This window comes from Natator depressus, chromosome 10 (assembly GCF_965152275.1).
Source record: "Natator depressus isolate rNatDep1 chromosome 10, rNatDep2.hap1, whole genome shotgun sequence".
Classification (NCBI taxonomy): Eukaryota; Metazoa; Chordata; order Testudines; family Cheloniidae; genus Natator; species Natator depressus.
In genome coordinates, this window is record NC_134243.1 from 68,138,460 (window position 1) to 68,161,689 (window position 23,230).

At 40.4% G+C, this 23,230-nt stretch overlaps 2 protein-coding genes across 4 annotated transcripts in view; both read right to left on the bottom strand.

The window, feature by feature from the left end:
* The window catches only part of FAH (fumarylacetoacetate hydrolase), a 31,147-nt gene extending 27,290 nt beyond the window's left edge, over positions 1 to 3,857 (bottom strand). For both annotated transcript variants that reach the window (XM_074966451.1, XM_074966452.1), the window contains exons 1-2: positions 3,675 to 3,857; positions 115 to 225 (exon numbers count right to left, since the gene is read on the bottom strand). In XM_074966451.1, the coding sequence (XP_074822552.1) occupies positions 115 to 225; positions 3,675 to 3,755 (192 nt within the window). In that variant the 5' untranslated portion in view covers positions 3,756 to 3,857. The remainder of the gene's footprint in view (positions 1 to 114; positions 226 to 3,674) is intronic.
* A 3,902-nt stretch (positions 3,858 to 7,759) lies between these two features.
* ZFAND6 (zinc finger AN1-type containing 6) overlaps positions 7,760 to 23,230 on the bottom strand; it is a 53,649-nt gene continuing 38,178 nt past the window's right edge. For both annotated transcript variants that reach the window (XM_074966454.1, XM_074966453.1), the window contains exons 3-6: positions 21,575 to 21,686; positions 18,618 to 18,718; positions 9,365 to 9,478; positions 7,760 to 8,702 (exon numbers count right to left, since the gene is read on the bottom strand). In XM_074966454.1, coding sequence (XP_074822555.1) covers positions 8,554 to 8,702; positions 9,365 to 9,478; positions 18,618 to 18,718; positions 21,575 to 21,686 — 476 coding nt within the window. In that variant the 3' untranslated portion in view covers positions 7,760 to 8,553. The remainder of the gene's footprint in view (positions 8,703 to 9,364; positions 9,479 to 18,617; positions 18,719 to 21,574; positions 21,687 to 23,230) is intronic.

Below are 23,230 nucleotides of genomic sequence, written 5' to 3' on the forward strand. Positions count from 1 at the left end.
TCACATGTAAACTACCACAATGCTCTCGATCGGAGTCTGGGTCACTAAAATTTCACATGCCATTTCATTTAAAACATGGTGGAGATGGACATTGTCAAATTGTATGATAAATACCTGGTCAAAGACATCCTGGTGCTTGGAGAGGGCTGGTCCACTAAACAGATGTTTAATAGCACTCAGTTCCAATACCTGGTCTCCAATTGCCACCCCAATCCTGTGCCTAGGCTACAATTGGAAAAAAACGTGTTTATACCTGTGGCCAATAATGCTCTTATGAGGGTTCTGGGGAAAAACAAGGGAGTACACGGAGTTTAAGTGGGGCAGGAGTTGAGGCGCTACCTTGGTGCCTACCTTACCATAGTTATAATTGATGGACAAAGGCTGCTGATTTTAAAATTTAAGAGGAAGGCAGGGGAAGTTGCACTATTTTTTTTGGCAAATTCCTCACAGATTTTGAGGGTGGAAGGACACCCTTCCACCCCAACCTTCCAGGGGTGGGGTAAGGGGAGGATATTGCCATTCCCTCCTGCCTATCTATCCATGGTACCCATATACACCCCCCACCCCATCACCATAGTATCAGAGGGCCACACAACCTTTGTGTGTTCATCCCCACATCCCCATGAGGTAGGGAAGTGCTATTATCCCCATTTTATAGATGAGGCAGAGAGACGCTAAGTGGATTGCCCAAGGTCACACAGGAAGCTTGTGGCAGAGCAGGGGACTGAATCTGAGTTACCCAAGTCCCAAGCTAGTGCTCTTATCACTGATCCATCCTTCCACATGAGGAGGAGGAAAGGCTGGTGTGGAAGGTTCCCTCCATGTGTATATTTACCTCTCTATCACTGAAAAATGAAAATAAAAACAAAGCAAAAATGCTGCTCATTTGTGACAGTTTTTAATAGGATCTACACAAAAACTCTGTTCAGAACTTGCACTGCTATCTTTGCAGTGGCACAGACTACATCCCCCCTACCACAGCTGTGCTGAAATCAGAAAGATGCTTTGGCATTACAAACAGAAGTTCCAACTGGTAGTGAATTTAAATGAAATATAGCCATAGTAACCAGTTTCATTCCAAAGAAAAGTACAGATATTCAATTTTGTCTCAATGAAAACAGAATAAAACCAGTACAGATTAAAAACCAACTGCTTTCAGCCTCTCTTCTTTGAGCAAGACCCCAAATCTGATTTGCACAAATATAATCCTAGATGTTTATTCAGCAGGCATTCCTGCCAGAAAAATCTCAGGGCCGGACAAGTTAATTTGTAATCTGTAGCCCTAAATAAAAACTGTTATTTTAACAGAGCGATTATTATAATTTTGTGATAGGACATTAATTTCCAAAAGGTATAAAATTATTTGAATCAACTTTAAAAAAAATTGAGACATTTGCGCAAGAATAGTTACTAGGGAAGGAAAAAGTGCACTATGTAGTAACACACAAACACGCATCCGGGAACAGATTAAGGGCACATCAGCACTGCAATAAAACACCCACGGCTGGCCCATGTTAGCTGGCTCGGGCCGTGGGACTATAAATTTGCAACGTAGCGTTAGCTGGCTCATGTTAGCTGGGTCGGGCTGGAGCCTGAGCTCTGGGACCTTTCCCACTCATGGGGTCCGGTCCAGAGCCCAAACTCAGCTTGAGCCCAAATCAGCTGACACAGGCCAGCTACAAGTGTTTTATTGCCATGTGGACATGCCCTTAGTTTCATCATCCAGCTTTTATCTTTGGAAAACACCAGATAATTAGAGCCTAGGCTCTTCTAAGCTGGAATTCATTTTTAAACTACAACTGAGAGGCAAAAACAATGCTAGAGTAACTGAGAACCATTATGATGATTCTGCAATGTTCATTAACCATTGATAATCCTCCAGCTTCTGTTTCCAGAGGTATCTACTTGCCAGCTCTCTCTTTTATGATGTGTGTTGGGGGGGAGGGGAGGGGTGTTTCAGAGGCTCCTGTCCTTCATTGCTAAATGTGCACATGAATGTAATCTGTTGCAAACAGCAGCGCTGTACAGTAAATTGGAGGTACATGGTGTGATTTTCAAAAGGAGTCTAAGGGAGTTAGGGACCCAGTTGCCATTGAAATGGCAACTGGGTGACTAACCCCATTGGGCTTCTTTCAAAACCCTAGTGATGTTTTTCTTGTATGGCCAGAAAATACAAGTGTTGCTGTAGCTGTGTTGGTCCCAGGATATGAGAGACACAAGGTGGGTGAGGTCATAGCTTCTTCAGGTCAACTTCTTCAGACCTGAAGAAAAGCTCAGTGTAAGCGTGAAAACTTCTCTCCCCCACCAACAGAAGCTGGTTCAATAAAAGATAGGCCCTCATCCACCGTGTCTCAGAAAATATAAGTCCCACAGTGTGGTCCTTGCACATATGCATTGAACGGAACAGTAAATATATAAAACAATGGTTTTCAACCTTGAGTTATTTGCGGACCACTACAAAATTTCAAATGGATGTGTGGACCCCTTTGGAAATTTTAGACAATCTGTGAACCCCCAGGGGTTCATGGACCACAGGTTTAAAACCACTGTTCTATGGGAATGACAAACTTTTGCGGACCCCTTAGACAGTCTGTGGACTTGCAGGAGTTCACAGACCACAGGTTGAAAACCACTGATATAGAAGATACAGAAGAGACTTGACTTGTCCAAAGTCACTCAGGTTAGTCGGTTGCAGGGTTAGGAACAGAACCCAAATCTCCTGACTCTCAACCCAAAATAGGGCGAAAAATAAAAGGGTAGGCCCTTAATTTATAGGATTAGAATTGTGGTCCTGTAGACCACTATCATGTTTAAAACAAACTTCACTTGAAAAAGATATTTAGCTTGGAAGGATTTGATTTTTAATCACTAAACATCAATTCCACTGTATATACAGGAAGTGACAAAAATATTTAATCAATAATAGTCCAAATTTACTGACATGCAAGGTAAGAAAAATGTTGCTTGAGAGCTTATTAACATTTGATTTAAGGATATTTACTGTGTATATTGACATCTGATATTGACAATTTGTGTTTTAATGCTTATAAAACTAACTTTGTATCTCAATAGCTACCGTCACAGCCTAATTATATTTTACACAGATTATTTTTTTTTAATCAAATCTAGCTTTCAGATACATCAATTCATATTGCTTACAATGAACATTCCACAATACAACTGAGATTAGTAGTATACAGGATAAAAGTTAAAATGGGGCTTTGAGAGGGAAGAGGAAGGAGAGGTTAAACTCAGCCATAAAGAAGATAATAGAAAATGGTGCTGGTAAAGAAAAGTGAAAACTTTATAGCATGAGGAAATATAGACTTTTATACTCAAAAAGCAGAAAATATATTATATGCATTTAACATGGATTTAAAGTAAAGTACTTATAGAAAATATTAATGTTCTTTAAAGAAATAGCCCTCAGGTCATCACATCAAGAAAAGACAGTATAAATGTTGAAGCTTCCTAGTGTAAACAGCTAACCCCTAAGATTCCCAGCCAGGAAAGCCTTTCCTGTCCCTGGCATCTGGGGATCATCACACAGCATTTGAAAAAAAGAAAAAGAAAAAACTTTTCTCCTCATTCATAGCCTCTGAACTTCAGAGCAAAGATTCACCCACAACAGCAGCAATCTTTGCAGCACAAAGACAAAGCAGCAGATAACTCACCTTCTCCTCTGTAGAGAAAACCCCATAGGGAAGGTTCTGAAGAGGGAAATCTGAGTTCTCTTCTATCTGGATGAAGGACATTTTGAGCTCAGGGCAAGCTATGGTGCAAACACGCTCCCAGCTCGGCTACAACCACACCAGGAGACCCTCCACATGTTGCATTAGACAATGTGGATCTGCCAGGCCCACCCTCTCCTTCAGCCTCAAACCAATCAGAAGCCACTCTCCAGCCCACCCCCTTCAGCCCTGCTCCTGCTTGTAGATGGTTAATTAATACCAGAGTTCTGCATGACTCAGCAGCAGGGGCCTCTGCACCATTAACCGTTTCTGGCTAGAGCCTCTGTGAGAGGAGTATATTGTATGGTTACTGAGAGGAAGACTGTTCCCCCTTCCTGAACCCTTGATTACTGGGAGAAGCCATAGATGTGCATCTGCTGGGCCAGGAGACACATTTATTTCCCATCTGTTGGGGGCACTTGGCTATAGAAGTGATAGTAACAAATGACCCTACAAGAACCCAGGCACAAAAGGGGTAGCTCAGATACCATGGGGAAAGCAGACAGTTTTTATTTAGAATTTGTTCAGTTTAGAAGTTCCACAAGAACCTGATTCCATCTATAAAGCTCCAGCTGCTGAGGTGCAAATATCTGCAAACAGTGGCAAAGGACAGAAACCATCACCTCACTCTATCCCATATCCTTGCCAGCCCTCCTAGGTCCTTTGGAGGAAAACCTAGACCAAAAAATTAAAAACCCAACACCACTGTTCTACATGTGGACACAAGGCTGAATGTAAAAGCAGGACTTTTTAAAAAGAAGAAAAAAATGAGGTAGGATGGGGGAGAAGATTCTTTTTCAATAAAGATTTTTAGACTCCTGGCTATCAAACCACAAAGCTGATTATCCCAAATTGATTTTGGTGGGGGATGAGTAGTTAAACGAACAAAGATTTGCTTGGATTTATTTTGACTTGCTCTGTCTGCTCTTTAATGTGGCAATCTTAGGACCAGACTCAACAACTTTAAATTAGCACAGCTTCATTGACTTCAGTGGTGCTATGCTAGTTTACATGAGCTGAAGCCTTGGCCCATGTAATTTCAGGAATGTTCTTTGCATGGAAAAATTAGCTTCCAAGCAGTTATATACTATGTTTAACTGAAGTAATATCATAATTTACCATGAGATTTGAATACCTACATTATTACGGTAACCAGCATTTATTGCTAAACATTTCCACAGCTGATTTGATTTTATCTATGCCCAAACAAGAGTCATAGTTAAAGCATTAAGTTTTGAGAATGTGTTTCATTGAAACACACTTAATACCCCTTCCAGAATTAGGATTTCTTATAGCATCACATTTAATGATGCAACAGATGCACTGGTATAAAGGGAATTAAATGCTCATCCACTAGCATCAGGCAGACCATTTACTAGGATGTGAAGCATCAGTGGTCATACTACTGTCATTAAGTGCAGCAAGAGTCAAATCAAGCTCCAGTGGGATGTGCTATTTCTATTTTAGTGCATGAATAGTAGTAAATGGTGAAGGATGTTGTTCAAAGTCTATTCATTGTATCCAATGCACTTAACTCCTAGAGGAATTTTTGTAAGCTTGAAAGAATGATAGCATGCCCTCAACAGCTAGGCTGCAAAGACTTATTTCATTGGTTCAAAATAGATTTGCACGGAGGAGGAACTGGATAAGGTTGACTCTAAATCTTTGTCAATACCCCCATCTGATTTTGGAATAGCAGCATTTTAAGCTCTAGTTTCCTCCTGCTTAAGGGTGGTGGTTCCCAATATGTGAGGTAGGGGGCACAGTCGTTCCTGCCTCATGTCATAAGTGCAGAACCAAGTGGCAAAGGGAGCACTGGAGCTCCAAAGGCAGCTGCTTTCCCTGCACTTGTTTCCCTCCTCCTCACTCAGAGATGTCAGCCTTACTCCTGCTCCTCCCTCCTCCATGGAGCAGAGAGACAGCAGTTCCTTTTAAGCCAACCAGCTTCTCTTTTTGCATGTTGTGCCTGTTCTCTGGTCAGTCCTGCAGCAGCAGCACCACCACACCAATGGGTCACTGTGGTAAATACGTAGCGGAGATGGAGGAAGAGAAAGGAAGCTGGGGGGGACGGGGACGGGGGACTGACATTGGGGGGAGGAAGAAGATAAGGGAGACGGGCCAAAAACTTGAGAAGGAAGATGCAGAAAACAGGAAGGGAACTGGGTGAAAGGGTAGTAGGGGGAGGGTAAAAATGGTAAGCAAAACCTGCAAAAATATTAAAAAAAAGAGACAGGGAAAAATACAAGAATCAAGGGAGATGTGACTACCATGCTATGCCATTGCATGATGACACGTGGATGCACTGTTCACAAACATCATAAATGAGGATCTTCTTTAACCCAAAAAGACTGGGGCACCATTGAAATATCTTGATTTGCAAGACCTTGATTCATGCCCTCCCCCCATGTTCCATAGCCAACGAGTCCTTAGGAGTGCATGGTTCAAAGTCCATATCTGATTTTCAAAGTTAAAACCTCCATATGATGTTCCTGAAGGTATAAAATGGTTCTCTCCATCATCTGAAGTTGTAGATTACCTCACTTGCTACCTGATGTAGTAAGACCCTTTGTGCAGTGCAATGTACGGTACTTATCTGGTAATTGTCAGCAACCACTTTTCCTGCAGGGTTCAGAATTTTAAAGGATGCATTCAGCATTGATTAAAGAAAATTAACATTTTAAATAAAGCCAAAATCCTGAATGGCTGAGCAACTGCACACAAAATCTCATTTGTTCCTCAGTTTACCTTTCTCTTGGTGACTCTTACTTCCGATTAAACAGCTTTCAAATATTTGTGGATCAGATCCAGAGAGGAATTTGAGTCCTACTTCTGCATATGTGTAAGTTTTGAAAAGAATTCATTGTGGGGTGAGCTTACACGTGCAGTTACAAAACAGTCACATACATTATTATAGCTATAGCACATAGCCTTTAAACAGACATTGGTGATTAGGTGGGTGTGAACATCTGTGGGCAGAGTGACTACCCAGGACTTCACAAGAAAGGCAGATATGAGTCACGGAACAACTGCAAGACAGCCTTGTCTACACTGCCACTTCACAGTGCTGCAACTTTCTCGCTCGGGGTCTGAAAAAACAACATCCCCCTGAGTACTGCAAAGTTTCAGCACTGTAAAGTGGAAGTGTAGACAGTGCACCAGCCGTGCTCCCAGCGCAGTAGCTACTCCCCTCGTGGGGGTGGTGCCATGACTATGCAGCCACATTAAAGTGCTAGTGAAGACATACCCTGAGTGAGAGAAGTTGATTCACAAGCCACCAGGTCTGTTAAATGGACACTAAATCTGAAAAACTGCTTAAGGATTTCTAACCTTTGTATAGCGTAGATCACATCTTAATGAAAAAGTTGTCTCAAGGGCCAGCTCTCCCAAACAGAACTGCACAGACCAAATCCCCTAACATATGTTAAATCATCACAAATTAACAACAGCTACAGCAACTATTTACATGGAAAAACAACAATATATGTTTGGCTACTTTGAATGCAATTTAGCAGACTGAAATCATGAGGAGCCATCATCCTGTGACTGCCTGGTTCTCCAAGCCAGAAGTGGCTCCCACCAACTGCAATGTTGGAACCTCTGATCGAGTCAATTTCACGAGGCTAGATGAAAAACAATTTCACATGCCTCACTTGCCCCAGGAGTTCCCTGTCACCTTTTATGATCACATTTACCTATTTTAAAGCACATTTTTATATATCTTGTTGCTGTGCAAAAGACAAGCGGGGAGAAAAAAAAATCACTGACTGTATACAAAAAGTGTTTTCAAATGGACAAGTTAAGAATGCCGATAAATTACTTTATTCCCTCCAGTCTTTCAATAGGTAGGTGTTACTTGTAACAGTAGGTAAAATAAATTCAGATAAAAGTTGATTTAATTGCCATTCAGATCTACAAGGGTATCAGAATGCACTGTACCTGGAGAAACCAGAGACAAGAGGTCCAAATCAAAATAAAGGGCTGAAAAGCAAACAGCGTGACAGATACCAGTGATCAACACAAAATACCCCAATTTTTTAAAATTTTATTTAATCAAAGTTAAGACGTGGATAAACATAAATACAGCACAGTTACTTCAGATCATTCTTCATATTTGTGTACATACAGACTGATGAATGTAATCCCAGTGAAATCTTCAGTCAGCAATGAAGTGCATACTAGCCTACCCCGACCCCACACACACACAGAAACAAAATCTAATTTTTTTTTAAAAACCACACAAACTTATAATCTCAGCACACACTCACTCATTACAAATGATTCATACATAAATAGGTAGTGGGTGCAAACAAGCTAATATGCTAACATGTATAACCTTTCTTGTTAATGAAAACCAGAAGCAGCCATAATGATTAAAATACATTCAGTTACTGATAACTAGTTGTGCCATGAGGCATTACCAAAAAAGAAATCGTGCTGCAGAGAAAAGCTATATACAACAAGAAAATAAACTGCAAAGTTAATGCATGCATGTTTTGTACTGGAAAAGCACAGCCCTCCCATGTTTTCTCCATGTTTGTTATAAAAGCCCTCTGCACTCAACTAAAATTAAAATGATCTTAAAGGATAATACTTGTAAAGTTTACTTAAGTCTTCAGCCACAGAAAACTGCAATGAAAATAAATGTTCAGAGCCATTTTCAAAACAAAAAACAAAAACAAAAATCTATTCTTCTGATGACATGCATGATTAAAAGGTCTAGGCAAGATACACTGCTCTACATTCCTGATGACTAAGGAAAAAGCTCAAGTCAATTTAATCTGCAGATGGTCAGAGGATTTTATATTCCAGCAGAAGTAGCAGTTCAGATCTTCTGAATCTTTTCCCCAACAACTACAGGATTTTCTTTCCTGATTTTCTCAGCAGCATCAGCTTTGTAATTGTAAGAGCAACTGTGTACATCTGAATAACGGTGCACACCACAGTAAACGTTTCCACACCGGCATTCAAACCCTGTAAACAGAAATATTGATCTATTAAGACAGACACTAAAGATGACTTAATTCTACAGGTTTGGCCTTTTTAATATCCTAATTACTACATTCACATTCGGTATCAACTAATCTCAGTTACCAGCGTCAGTCAGTCAAAGCCAGTTTCTGCTGCCAAAATTGCTGACATATAAAGCACCGAAGTTATAAATCTTTGTTGTAGTGATAATTATAAAGAGCCCTCACTTCAAATATGCATTGCTATACAGCACTACAAAAATACAGTCCCTCAAGACTTACTGCAGACATTTTTTCAGTCACCAAGCAGTGGAACAACTCAAGCGATTTTCAAATACTTAAACTGAATCATACCACTTCATTATGAAGGCTGATTAATGAGCAGACTGTTACATTTACCTCAACTCTCCAGGCCATTATATAAGAGCTCCCAAACAGAAGCATTTGTAATGAAGAGCATTTTGCTTAATAAATGAAACAGTTAAACACAAGGACATATGAAAAGTCCTCTTTAATAAGAGCTACTGGTTGAAAACCCCTTAGGGCCAACTTTTACTTCAAATCCATCAAAGTCAACACATGTGAATCTGAAGGCAGAATTTGGTCCTTTGATATTAATTGCATAACTTAGTCTTGGACTAAGAAAGAAAATGAAATATTTCTTACCAGTAAGTCCCACCTTCTTCCGGCACATGAAACAGCGATTCTTTTTCTGTTTTGGTTTGTCAAGTGACTTGTCTTGTTCTTCAGATGTAGACTCTGCACTCTCTGACACTAAAGCTAATATAAAAGAGATAAACACTGAAAAAAGTGGAAAAAATTGCAAGAGATTTGTTTGAGCCACAAGAGAAATTTGAAGCCTATTTTGTAAATTCAAGCTCTGGGACTTGTAACCTTGTTGTAATCAATTTTTCCTTCCATAATCTACAATCCAGTCATGTGTGGAACTCTGCTTTAGCAATATTTCTGCATCACACAACAACAAGTGCACTTGAGCTCCCTCTTTCTAGATTTAATTATCCAATCTGACTCATCCAAGAGAGAAGTCAGTGACAGTGCTAAATGTTTTATATACAATTCATAACCTACAAACTACTGTAAGGACTAGTAAGATAAAGAAAGACCAAGGTTTAAATATACACACACTGTTCCTTTTAAATCTCAAAAACCAAGATTTAAAAATGGCTGTGAAGTTACCAAGTTTGGCAAGATGCAAGTGTAAGGTTTAACAGTTCCATAAAACTGTTACAATTAGCAGTATTCAAAGCTGATTCAAGTCAAGTGAGAAGCACAGATAATTTACCAGAGTTCAACAAAACACTTCTCCCTTCCGCAATGCTGCCTCACAATGCTATCTTACGGAGGATAACAATACTGGATCAAACAACTTTCGGTATGTCAGATTTATGCTACTGAAGGCTAAAGACATCCATTGCCAATGGAGAAAAGAATTTAACTATGAAATCTGAGGGAGAAGGAATTACCCGAAATGAAAACTACATCCTTTTGGGAAGGTGGAGCTATAATGTTTCCAGGCAATTCTAATCTTCTCTCACATCTGAAAGAGACTTGGGCTGCATATGGGAGAATCCGAGTAGAGAACATACAACTGAACAAATTGCCTGACCCAAGAAAAACAGGAGTGGTATTTTGTTCACTTGCTGCCCTCTTCTCTACACCTTGGTGTATCAGAAACTTACAAAACTGACAGCAAGGGAAATTAACCTGGTTTTAAATGGGTCTGTAAGACAAACACTACCTACCAGCTATCTGCTAGGTCACAACAGGACAAGCTTTCACTGCCTACGGTGTAGGAAAGTGAACAGAAGAAATAGGGTGTGTAAAGGAAGGGACAGAGAAAGAATGAAAGGAGGCCGCAACTGGGTGAGTGCCAGCAAAAACAGGGCTAATCACATGAATTGCTAAAGAAGGGATACAGCAGTAGTCCTAAACGTTTGTCTGCAACTTGGCTACTTTTTCTGACAATATACACACAGCTGCATGCTTACCAGGCAGAATCTGTCAGAGATACGGTGAAGTATCACTTAACAGCTCTCTACCAATTTCACTACTACTCCTAAAGACTCACCTGACAGTTCATACTTTTTCACCCTCAATAGTATCTGAATGTTTGGGGTGTCTTTAGTATGTACATACAACTTTGAAATTATCAGTGGTCCAACTATAACTGTCAAGTGTTTGTTAACTAGAAGACCACTTTGTAGAATGGCAATCTGACATGTTGAAAACTAATAAAATCAAAGGTTACAAGAGGCAGGAAAATAAGTTTGGATGCAAAACAGAAGAATTTAAGTCTTTTAGGACTAAACAGGATGAAATTCTAAAGTAACCAACTCCACTGATCTACTCAAAGAGACTTGGGACAAAGCAGGACATGCAACAGCATGTACAATAGCAGCAAGGTGTGCGCAAGAGAGGAAAAACCTCATTTTAGTGAGTTATCTAAAAGTTACTATTTAAGGAAAATTAGTGAGCTGCAAAATAAAGATTTGTTACAGCAAAGACCTAATGCAAATAAATATATCAATTTGGTTGAAAGGTTAACCTAGTGAGGATAAATATATAAATGAAACATATCCATGAAGACATTCATTCCATTATAAAGCAATATTACCATCATGACACATTTGTACCAAAGAATTTTATATAACCTAATGTGTGTGTCACCAAATGTATAGTATTTAAGTAAAACTTTCACTTACCTATAGTACATAGTTTAAAATCTGTATCATACATCTTTCCTCTCTCTCTGGAGCCTTCATCTAGGAAGTCAGGATCATCTACATTATTTTCTATGCTTGCATCAAAGTGTACTCTGTTTCTGAGCCCCTTGTAGTATCAAGTAAATCTAAAATATCCATCAGCAAGTCCTCTCCCATATGGCCTACTGAAATACTCTAGGTGAGGTCCACCGATGTTGACTGGGATGGGACATTTTAGATCCATTTTATTTACATGTCTTAATAATCTGTGCTCATTTTAAATTACTTGTTTGCACTTTCTATTTAGTTTTAACTACTTGCATTTCAGGAGTTATGACAGGTAGTCTATGATCGCTGCAAACACTACATTTTATATTGCTTGTTCAGCAGTGGATGGACTAAAGGGACATCTTAAAATAGTCTTTGGCTGCAGCAACAGTAGCACAAGAAAGGTCAGAGGAGCGTGAAGCAGGGGAAGGCGAGAAATAAGTGAGAGGCAACGTACTTTGCCACTTACCAGTTATTTAAAGTGGCATTGCCAAAGTTTTCCTTCATGCAAGATATTGAGCCTAATCCTCTGCCCCTCCTCATTCCACTCCGTACTTCTTAAGCACTAAAGCTGATCTAGCTTCCACTTGTGTTACAGCAGCACTAAGGCTACTGAGGCCCTAGTAGCTCCCAATATCAGGGGGGTATTGGAAAGATAGCGTTAAAGCCACTTACACTTCCCTCCCCAGTGTAATCCAGTCTTCTTAGAGGGAGGGTGGATTCCTAAGTAGCAAAAAGCTTGGGAAACAGTGGAAGCAAACACAACCCTTATTTAAAAAGCAAAACAAAACAGTACTAATGGGAAAGCAGCATAGCAACACTCTGCTAGCACGTCTTCCCTGTTACATCCTCCCTATTCTTGGGTTTCAAAGTTTCATGTAGCTACATTATACATGAAAGTCAGCAGCCCCCTTATAATGTGTGTTTCAGACACCTTTAAACCTTTAATTTGAACTTTAGCCCTACTGGCCTGTAACACCTCCTTGCACTATAGTTGCAGTAGCAAAGTAACACTTCTAGACTACCCTCCTGAACCCAACTCTTGCAAGAATACGCTGAACTGTGGCACTGAGTTTGTGTAAAACAGCCCCACTATAAAGTAAATGATCTCTGACTTGCCTAGGAGTCATGACTATTAATCTTAATTACATAAACCAGAGATTTGGAGGCATAGCAGGGCTTACTGCCTGTATTAGAGCAAGTTGCAAAGGAGAGCTTTTGTATGCCTAATTGGGCCTGTCCAACAAGAGAATCCCATATTAATGCAACAAGGCTGGGGACCCACCTGAGCAAGGAGTGAAAATGGCTGGTGCAGTACTAAGTATTTAGACTGCAAAGCCTAGAAGGGTCATGCAGTAACCAGATAATGTCTTTCTTTACCTGATTAATACACAGAGAAATCAAGAGCCTCCAATGCTCCCTCCCAGAAACTCAAACAGTTTTGATAGTTAACATTCAAAAACATGAGGCTAGAAGTATAATATATTGAAAAGAACACTTCCAGTGACCAAAAAGGTCTCTTCCACTTTCAATTTCTATAGGACCGGTTGTACATCCTAAATCTGCAAGGTAAAGGGTCACCTCAATGTGCAGATCTACCTGAGGCTTTGCTTAAGATGCAGAGGTTGTACAACAGTACAAACACAACTTCACCATCTGATTCTCCTACAGTTTGCCAAGGAGAAGCCCTAATCCAATGAACCCACTGGCTAGCTCAACAGATTGAGAGTCTCACTGGCTAACTGTAGCAGGTCCAAAGGAGACTTAGGGTGGAGGGCACAGTGTACTATGATATATGTTTCGGAGCGACAGGGAGGAGCTCGCTGGAGAATATACTTATGGAGATTCCCAGCAGAGCTGCCCAGTGTATCTGAGCTTTGCTGGAGAGACTAACTGGGGAAGGGTGCAGAAGACCTGGAGCCAGACAAAGTAAAATGGAAGTAGACTGCAAAGATTGTTCTATCAGTTTCCACTGCAGAGAGGAAAACAAAAAGCACAGGATGGAGTAGTGTTATCTTTGGATACTTTAAGTCTTCCCAGGTGATGTAATGCTGGGTCTGAAACATAAAATGTTGTGTGAAATTTGAAGTTCATAACTGTTATCACTGTTAAACTACAGGAGTTCAAGAAAGCCTGAAAGGACAGTTGTCATCTTATATTGGTTGAAGCAAGCCTCCTAGGAGTCTGACAGTGGCCTAGAAATTTCAGGTTTGTACTCCTTATTGAAATAATCTATTTTTAGAATGATCAATGTCAGGTTTTCTGTTTAAGGGACTTTAGCACAACTCTAAATGGAACACACAAAATATTCGTAACTGTGGAGCCACTAGGGTGCTTCCCTAATTTTGCTCCATGTTGCCTTTTGCAATATAAGTGCTCTTTTAAGCAGTAAGGGCAATATATGCAAACTGAATATGAGCAGTTCTGTCACAGCTCTGATCCAAAGCCCTTTGAAGTCTATGGAAATGTTTCCATTGACTTACATGTGCTTTCAGTCACACCAGCAGATATTGTGAGCACCATAGCATTTATCTAAGATATTCAATACTGCATGCAACGTGTTCCATGTAGTTAGTCCATTTTTATTTTAAATAATAGTCCAGCTCAAAAGCTTATTTACCTATGGACTGGACAGACCAAGACATGTGTCAAAAGTGGGCACCTTCCAGTGGTCAGACGAGACAGACAGACCTTTCATACATTTTGCCAAGTTCATTTTCATTGAGCTCAGTCAAGTTTCATGATGGTACACAATGCCCAGTGACTTAAATCAAACTATTTCTACTTCCTAGCTATCTACAGAGGAGGTCTGAGCACCTGTTTTTTTGGTCTCAATCTTTTGCCGTTCTGGGCCAATGTATCTACCATAACATTGAGTGCACGTATCAAAAAAGCTCTCAACCCTACTACTTGTTGAAACCCACTCCCATCCTAAAAGTTATGCATATATTGCCACAGAGCAAGAAAAAAGGTAGACCAGCTATGCTATGTATGCCCTTAAGTGACCTTTACATTATAGTCAGAAGAAGTCAAAGAATATTGGAGAGTTTAACTGCACACGAACAAAAGTATCATTGTGTTACCCTGCATTTAGCAGGGAGCATACATGAAGATAATGAATGGTTTGTAGCACTGTAACTTGCAAAGTGGTAGGCAGATATTAATCTCCATTTTACAGATGAGGAAAGACTCTGAAAACTAAAAAGAAAAGGAGTACTTGTGGCACCTTAGAGACTAACCAGTTTATTTGAGCATGAGCTTTCGTGAGCTACAGCTCACTTCATCGGATGCATACTGTGGAAACTGCAGAAGACATTATATACACAGAGACCATGAAACAATACCTCCTCCCACCCCACTCTTCTGCTGGTAATAGCTTATCTAAAGTGATCACTCTCCTTACAATGTGTATGATAATCAAGTTGGGCCATTTCCAGCACAAATCCAGGTTCTCACCCTCCGCCGCCCCCCCCCCCCCCCCAAACTCACTCTCCTGCTGGTAATAGCCCATCCAAAGTGACCACTCTCTTTATGAGAGTGATCACTTTAGATAAGCTATTACCAGCAGGAGAGTGGGGTGGGAGGAGGTATTGTTTCATGGTCTCTGTGTATATAACATCTTCTGCAGTTTCCACAGTATGCATCCGATGAAGTGAGCTGTAGCTCACGAAAGCTTATGCTCAAATAAATTGGTTAGTCGCTAAGGTGCCACAAGTACTCCTTTTCTTTTTGCGAATACAGACTAACACGGCTGTTACTCTGAAATCTGAAAACTAAGCAAGGTAAAAATTCTAGTAAATATTTGTTCAGCAATCTGAAAACAAAGTCTGACTATTACCTGAACATTTCTAGGGCAAAAACCTCATGAGGGAAAAAAAAGTTAGGTTTTATCTTAATGCATTTTATCTTGTCATATTAGGGATAATGTTCATAAGATTTGAGAATGTTCACAATTAATTGCTTTTAGAGTTATTTAATGTTTTTGGCTTTGCTACAGTATTTAATATTTGCAAACAGTTTGAGTAAACAAACTGTAGAACATGCTGACTATTTGAAAGCCAGGTTCGCTCAAATTTCCTACCTCTTCCTTGATCTGTTTTGCAAGGCATAACACAAACTTGGGTGTATAAAGGGCAAAGCCACACAGACCAGATCAAGCCAGAGCCATCTGAGGGATTTGTAACCTTGCAATTTTACCTAGGTTGCCTGACATGTTACATATCATCTGCACAAATACAAATAATACTCCATGTGTCTGTTTGCTAGTTTGTTTTTTTAACTTCTAGGAGAGTCTAAGTAAGTGTGATTTGTCCAGGCTCTCATTTACACTTGCAGCTGCCTGTAGCATATGCGTAGCCACATGCCACAGGGAAAGGCAGGCTGCAGCCACAATGCTGTGTGTAGCTACATGTGACAGTGAAAGGCTCTTGCAGTGGGGCAGTACACTGCTAAAAACAAAGTGTAGATGTAGAGGCTCAGCTTGGGCATGTAGAGACACATGCAGGGTATACATCCTAGGGTTCTGGCATCTCTTTACTCGCCTAAGCAATGCCTCAGTGTCGACACTGCTATTTATACCTGTGCTAGCTGGGTATGCAATGTCTGTACTCTGCACGCTGCCTTAAGTGCAGACCTACCCATTAACACAGCCTTGTGTGTTCTGTTATACAAATCTAATAGTAACCAATTTAGATTCCTACAAAAAACAGTGTGTACCTTAACCTTTATTAAATGACCAGTATGGAACATAGTCAAATAAATCATTTGACATTTTTGAGTGAGGTATGGTTATATTTGGGTTATGTTGATTATATTGTGCAGTATATTTTCATTTTGAATTCTCAGCTGATGCAGTGTTTTATGCAATAAAGAACTAATGCTTCAATCTGGCACTAATTCCCCACACTGCTTTGATCAGAAATTACAAGCTATTTTTATGGTATCTATTGAAGCAGCTACCAAAACATGAAGCTTTCTTAATTTAAGGTGAACAGGTACAACTTTCTGATGCACAAAGCAAGAATTCCTTCTTAGAAGTAGGAATTTTAGAAAGCTGGGGTGAGTAAAATGGGTAAATTGCACTGTGCTACTATAGATCAAACAAACAGTTTTTTTAATTTAATATTACCTTGTATTCCCCAAGAGATTCTAATAGATCCTCCAACTACTGGCATGAATGTGAATTTCATTCAAAAAAATGTTTTTACATTATCTTACCTCACACAAAATTGTTACACTAGCTTGAAAACATGTTTGTGTAGAGTCTAGCTAGCTCCCAGCAAAAATTATTTTATTTGCTAAGCATCTAAACAAAAAAATTAACTGTTACCTGCAAAACCTGGAAGTGAACAGACAACTTTGTGTTTGCAGTGTACAGTCTAAGGGTCTGCACAGGAACTCCCTTCAAAAGAGAGAGAGGGCTGACTGCCACCACTGGAGAGCACTTATGAATTTGCTTGTGACAGGGAATTCCATGTCTGGGTCCTCATGGTTTAGATCTGTAGTTACTAGGTGCTGGTGATCCTTACAGTGAAACAGGCAGTAAAATGAGGCAGGAGACCACAAGGTCCAGAGTTCCTCAAGCACTAGGCACAGGAAAATTCCCATTACAGTAACTCCTCACGTAACGTAGTCCCGGTTAACTTTGTTTCATTGTTACATAACTGATCAATTAGAGAACATATTCATTTAAAGTTGCACAATGTTTGCTTATAATGTTGTTTGACTGTGGGGGCTCGGAACCAGGGTGGGCTAGCAGCCCCCCTATCAGCTCCCATCCACCTCCCCACCCCAGTACCTCCAACTGCCGGCGGCCCTGCAGGTCAGCAACTCCCCCCTCCCTCCCCATGCCGCTTGCCTGCGGCAATCAGCTGTTTTGCAGCATTCAGGAGGCTATGGGGGTGGGGAGGAGCGAGGACGCGGCACGCAACCTCCCCTTCCCTCCCTGTGCCTCCCACCCACAGCAATCAGCTGTTTTGCGGCATTCAGGAGGCTGAAGGGAGGTGGGAGGAGTGAGGACGCGGCACGCTCAAGGGGAAAGGGGGTGGAGCAGGGGCAGGAAGTGGCGGGGTGGGGGTAGGGCCTTGAGGGAAGCGGTGGAGTGGGGGCAAGCCTAGGGCAGAGCCAGGATTGAGCACCCCCCAGCACTTTGGAAAGAGGAGCAGCAGGATGATCCACCCTCTTTCACCCTGACTCCAGCACCTCAACCAAGCTTCACAGTCATCATTGCTGAGTACAGTATTAAAATTGTTTAAAACGTATACTGTATATGTATATAATGTCTTTTGTCTGGCAAAAATAATTTCCCTGGAACCTAACCCCCTATTTACATTAATTCTTATGGAGAAATTGGATTTGCTTAACATTGTTTCGCTTAAAGTCACATTTTTCAATAATGTAACTACAACATTAAGCGACGAGTTACTGTATCAGGGTTTCTAATTTATGTGAGCCTGACCTCTGGTGAAAAAAACAACCACCAACAATACACTTTTCACTCTTTTGGGTGAGGAGGGGAAGAGGAGGAAGCAGGGTCATCTGTCAGTGTATCCAGAGGAGCAAGCCTTGGAGGCAGGAGGAGAATCCTCTATCAGCTGATTACCAGCTCATATTCCAGAACAAACAGAATGCTAGAGCATTTACAACTGATATCCAAACTATGTCAAAAAGTTCACCATCTAGTTTGGGCAGATTTTTTTTTTTTTTTTAAAAAGACCATTGTCCATTATATATATTTTTAACAGCACCAAGTTTTCATCACTCCATAGTGAAAATCTGATTTTAATAATGTTTTAGTAAAAATTAATCAATCCACTCAGGATGTTAGCTAAATGCATATTTCCCCAACCCCAGTTAAAAACCCAGCACTAAGGCACACACTGATTTTAAGCGCATTGTATATAGTTAGAATTCAAAAGTCAACTGAAATGTGAACATTTTTGTCAACCTTATTTGAAGTTTCCATACGTGTAGTATTTCCACATTAAAAGCACATGCATAGCATGTTTCATTTTCTTTCAGCTTTATGCAACATTGTCTTTACATTGCTCAGAATGAAGCACGTTAGAATTTATTATAAAACTAGTCAAGGTGTAAAAACAGCATATATATTTCATACATGCTTTAATTATGCAAATTCAGACACTAACCTTGCAAATCTTCTGTTTCAGGTACTGTTTTGTCCACAGCTGTAATTTCTGCTTGGGATGATGCTACAGATTCTGTTAAAAGTGACTGGTTTGACACAGGACTAGGAAGAAAACAGTTGAGAATTCGTAAGAGCCAGGTACAGGCTTTATTTTCACAAACATTGATCAGATATGATCATAGGACAACAATGCAGTGTACCAAATCTTTTAATTTACAAGTTAAGGACTTCAGTGGCAAATTACAGCACTAGTTAGTGTTTAAACAAACAAAAAAAAACTGATGAGAAGCCAAATATTTTCAGCTTTCATTGTAGCACACACTTGAGTTAGGAGTAGGCTTGGCAGAATTCAATTTTTATTTTCTTATAGTTTTAACTGATAATACTGATGTTTATTTTTAAGTATTTTATTTTTACCCATTTGAATTTTCATAGTTTCAGGAAATTATGGTGGGGATTAGGCAATTATTATTTAATGACACTAGGAATTGAGATTCAAATAGTTAAAGCTTTATAACCTTTAAAGCATAAATTGTCAACCAAATCAAAATAAACAAAGTATGTATACTTAAATCAAATCCTAATAAATTCTCAAGCAGATTTTTCTTACTTTGCCTATCTGTAAATTTTGATTATTATTGATAGAAATATTTTGTCAGAGAGAGAGAGGGAGGGAGAGAGGGAGGGAGAGAGAGAGTGTGCGCGCGCGCACGTGTAGTGAAACCAATGTTTATCAAAATTCACAGATAATCTAATACTTCCAAGCCTAGTTAAGAGTAATGCCAACAACTAGCTGAAGTAACCGTAGTGGCTACTAAACCTCAGATTCGTATACTGGTGTGTTTAACGTGAGTAAGAAAATTGCAGCTTGTCCCTGTGAGCGGTCATTAGGCTGTAGCCTGAATCCAGGAAGATAGGGGAATCTACTCAAATACTTAGGACTTCCACAGAACATCTTGCATTCTTCTCTTCCATCCTATCATCCCCTGTTGCATAAAGAAGCCTATAAGACTTTGTGACTTGAGCCTTCAGCCACACTAATTATGCACTACTTAGAATAGATCAAAAATCCCAGGTGCTGTTAGAGGACAGGGCAGGGGGTAGATTTTCAATTTAATACTTTTCTAAATAAAACTGAAGTTGAAACTTACTGAAGTCATTGAGGGCGACAAGTCCACTTCCCTTTTAGGAATCCACTAACCCAGAGGTGGATTACAATTTTGTGGGGCTCTGGGCCAGAGCAAGCAGGGGGCCCCTCCCCGCCCCTTTCGCCTGCAGTCCCTCCCCCCCACAGCACTCCTGCCAGGGAATGGGGTCAGGGCACAGGGGCTTGCCCCCCTTGTCAGGGAGCAGGGTTGGGCTGCAGGGGCTTCCCCTGCTCCCCAGCAGGAGCGCCAGGTGAGCAGGTAGAGCAGGGCAAGCCCCCATGCCACAACTCTGCTCCCTGGCAGGAGCGCCAGGCAAACGGGGCAAGCCACTGCATCTCAACCCTGGCAGGAGTGCTGGGCGAGCAGGCGGAGCCGAGCAAGCCCCGTGCCCAGACCCCGGCAGAGCACCGGGTGAGCGTGTGGGGGCACCGGGGTGATTATTTTTCCAGGACCCCTCATTTGGTTGGTGACCCTGGACATGGGCCCCGTTGGCCTAGTACCTAATCTGCCAACCAAGCCAGAGATTATCAGAGAACTGACTGAAGGAAAGAGGCTGGCTCTGGATACTAGCCAGGATGTGGGGGAGGGGGAAGGGTAAAGGTGCCTTGCATCACTTCAGAGGGTTTTCCTCTGCCCCTAGGCCTATAATACTTTGACACTTTTCCAGACCTGGCATGAACTTTGTGCAGTTTGACTGGATAGAAAGGCAGTATTAGTATGAAGTAAAAACCTTCCACCCAAGCTGGAAATAGAAGGGTAAAAGGCTCCTAGATCAGCTAGCACTGCAGATGGTATTCAGCTCATACTCAAGTTTACAAGTATGAGTTATCAAGTTAACAGCTTTCATAAATATTGACTGAGAAGCTGTAAACTAGGACTGGTTGTGTTCAGATGACTATAAACGAATGATTCTAGTCTTACCTAACTGTAGTCTATATTATGACATTTTTAAAAAGGAGAAGCTTGGTTGATGAAGTTAGAAATTGCAAGCCAATTTACTTAAAATTTTAATATAATCTGCTTGTCTAATGTCTTTCATGCCAAAAGATCCCAATGTCCTTGAAAAAATTAAACGGCTGTTGGGTTCATGTCATTCAACACTGAAATGCAGCTACCAAAATAAATAAGTAAATATTTAGCTCTTACATACTGCTTTTCATTTGTAGATATTGGAATGATTTACAAAAAGACGTATATCCTTTACTAATTCTGACAGAGGTGAAGGAGACAGCAGTTGCATAGCAGAGCTAAGAATAGAACTCAAGTCTCCTGTATCCTATTCTGAATAACCTATCCTCTAGATGAAATGATGAGATGAACTGAAGCAAGCAGTTCAATATGGAACATTGCAGGTCAGTAAAGAGAACTGCAATTAGAAGAGCTTTCCTGTCCAGTTTAAGGATATATAATTAATAACTCCTATTTCTAAGAGAGTTTCCCCTCAGAAAATCAACCGCCAAATTGCATGTTGTGGAGTGACGAGGCTTCACAGACTGTTTTAGTGCAGATATGATGTCTCTATGAGCACAGAGGTGTCACTGCAGAGATTTTGGTATTTGAGACTTTGAATTAAAAATCAGAATTGTGTTTGTTTTCAAATATATTTATAAAAGATGATCTTGTTTGTATAATAGTAATTGGTAATTACTTAAAGAAATCTCATCTTTAAGCACGCAAGATCAAATTGCTCATTTCTCATCCCCAATTTTTAATACCTAATTATTGAGCCTCAGGACATAGTTGAAACAGTCATGTTTATATCAGTTTGTATGTAAAATGTTGACTAACAAGCATAGACAAGCTAATTTACCTTGGCTGTGTAGACTGGGTAGATGTAGAGTCTAATGTTGACGGAGTTTCTGGGACACTGCCTTCTGTGTGCTGTACTGGTAAAGACTCGGTTATACTACTGACAGAAGTTGCTGGAAGAAAAACACTAATGTAAAACGGGTTTCACTGCCTTCTGGAGTTACAGAATTTATCCATAACAAAGATTCTTCTGCACTCTGGTCACAATTCAGCATACTATTTTAACATATGGTGAAATTCCTTGCTGAATCGGAGCCTACATTTTAATGGATTTATATTGTACTGTAATTACTTAAATTAATTATGTCTGGTCACATTTGCCCACTTCCCACCCTTGTCCACCGAAAGCCCACACTGCATATATTTCAAAAAAGCAGCATTAAACAAAGGAAAGCATGACTGTTTTAAATTACTCAAAAGCTTCTATGAATAACTGGTATTTCAACTTCACATTTTTGTAAGAGACCAATACCACAGAAGATATTTTAGGATATTTGGGACCAGTATCCAACTTCCCCTGTATGCCCAGACATCTTTCATCCAGGTATCATTTTACTTAACCCTTTTCACTATGGATCCACCACTGTACTTTTGGAAATGCATCAGGCAATAACATGCCATTGAACTGAACAGAATGTTAGGGCCTACATGAAATGACATTTAGTAGCACAAGTTATGCTTTCTGCATGGTCTACTTCCAGTCAACAAGTAGTTAAAAGTACATAACATACAACACTGCTATACATACAACAAAGAACTATACAAGTATCTCTGTGAAGATATTGTACTGTGTCTACATCCAAAGACGTCTGTAACAGACTGCCTGTACTAGAAGGCAAATTTCTTCATTTGTTTATTCAATTGTAAAGAGAGACTTAGGCCATGGGAACACTATGGACGAATCTCTGTGTTGACCCAACTTATTATTGAGCCAACTGGCAAGTAGCTCATTGAGTCATACTACCAGAAGCACTGCGTCCAGGATCACTTAGTGTAGTGAATCATGACATCTCCACTGAAAGAGGTACAATTCTTGCCACACAAGGTAGGATGTACTTTCATTGTCTGGCCAAAAGAAATAATTTTGAAATGGAAGAACCACCTTCTCTAAGGCCAAATACTATACTCCTGAAGGATCTCCTGGGTTTTGTAAAACAAAACAACAAAAACACAAAAAGCCACACACAGAAATAAGCAACACACACTACTACAAGAGGGAACATTCGTCAATATAAAATTGCAGTAACATACAAAGATTCCATTGAAAAACCTCTTTGAACAGGTCCACATCTAGGGGCCCAGATCCCAGAGTCATGGGATATCAGAACCAGAGCTTTCCGTTTAAATGAGACTCTAGCCCTGGTGGTTGTGAAAAAGCTTAAAAATGTGACCTGAATGTAATCCATACCATGAAGTTTACCAGAGCCTGCACGCAGTTTCCAGCAGAAGAAGCAGCTGCCATTAGTCATGAAAAAACCAGTCTGGCCCCACACTCACCACAAGAGCAGGCCAGGGTTTAGCTACACCATGAAAGACCACCATATCATGGGGCTAGTGGGACCCTGCTGCTGCTTTCACCACTGCTTGGAATGAGGGGGACACTACCAATGGTTCAGAGGGGAAGGAGTCTCCTAGCTCCTCTAGGCAGCTGAGTGTG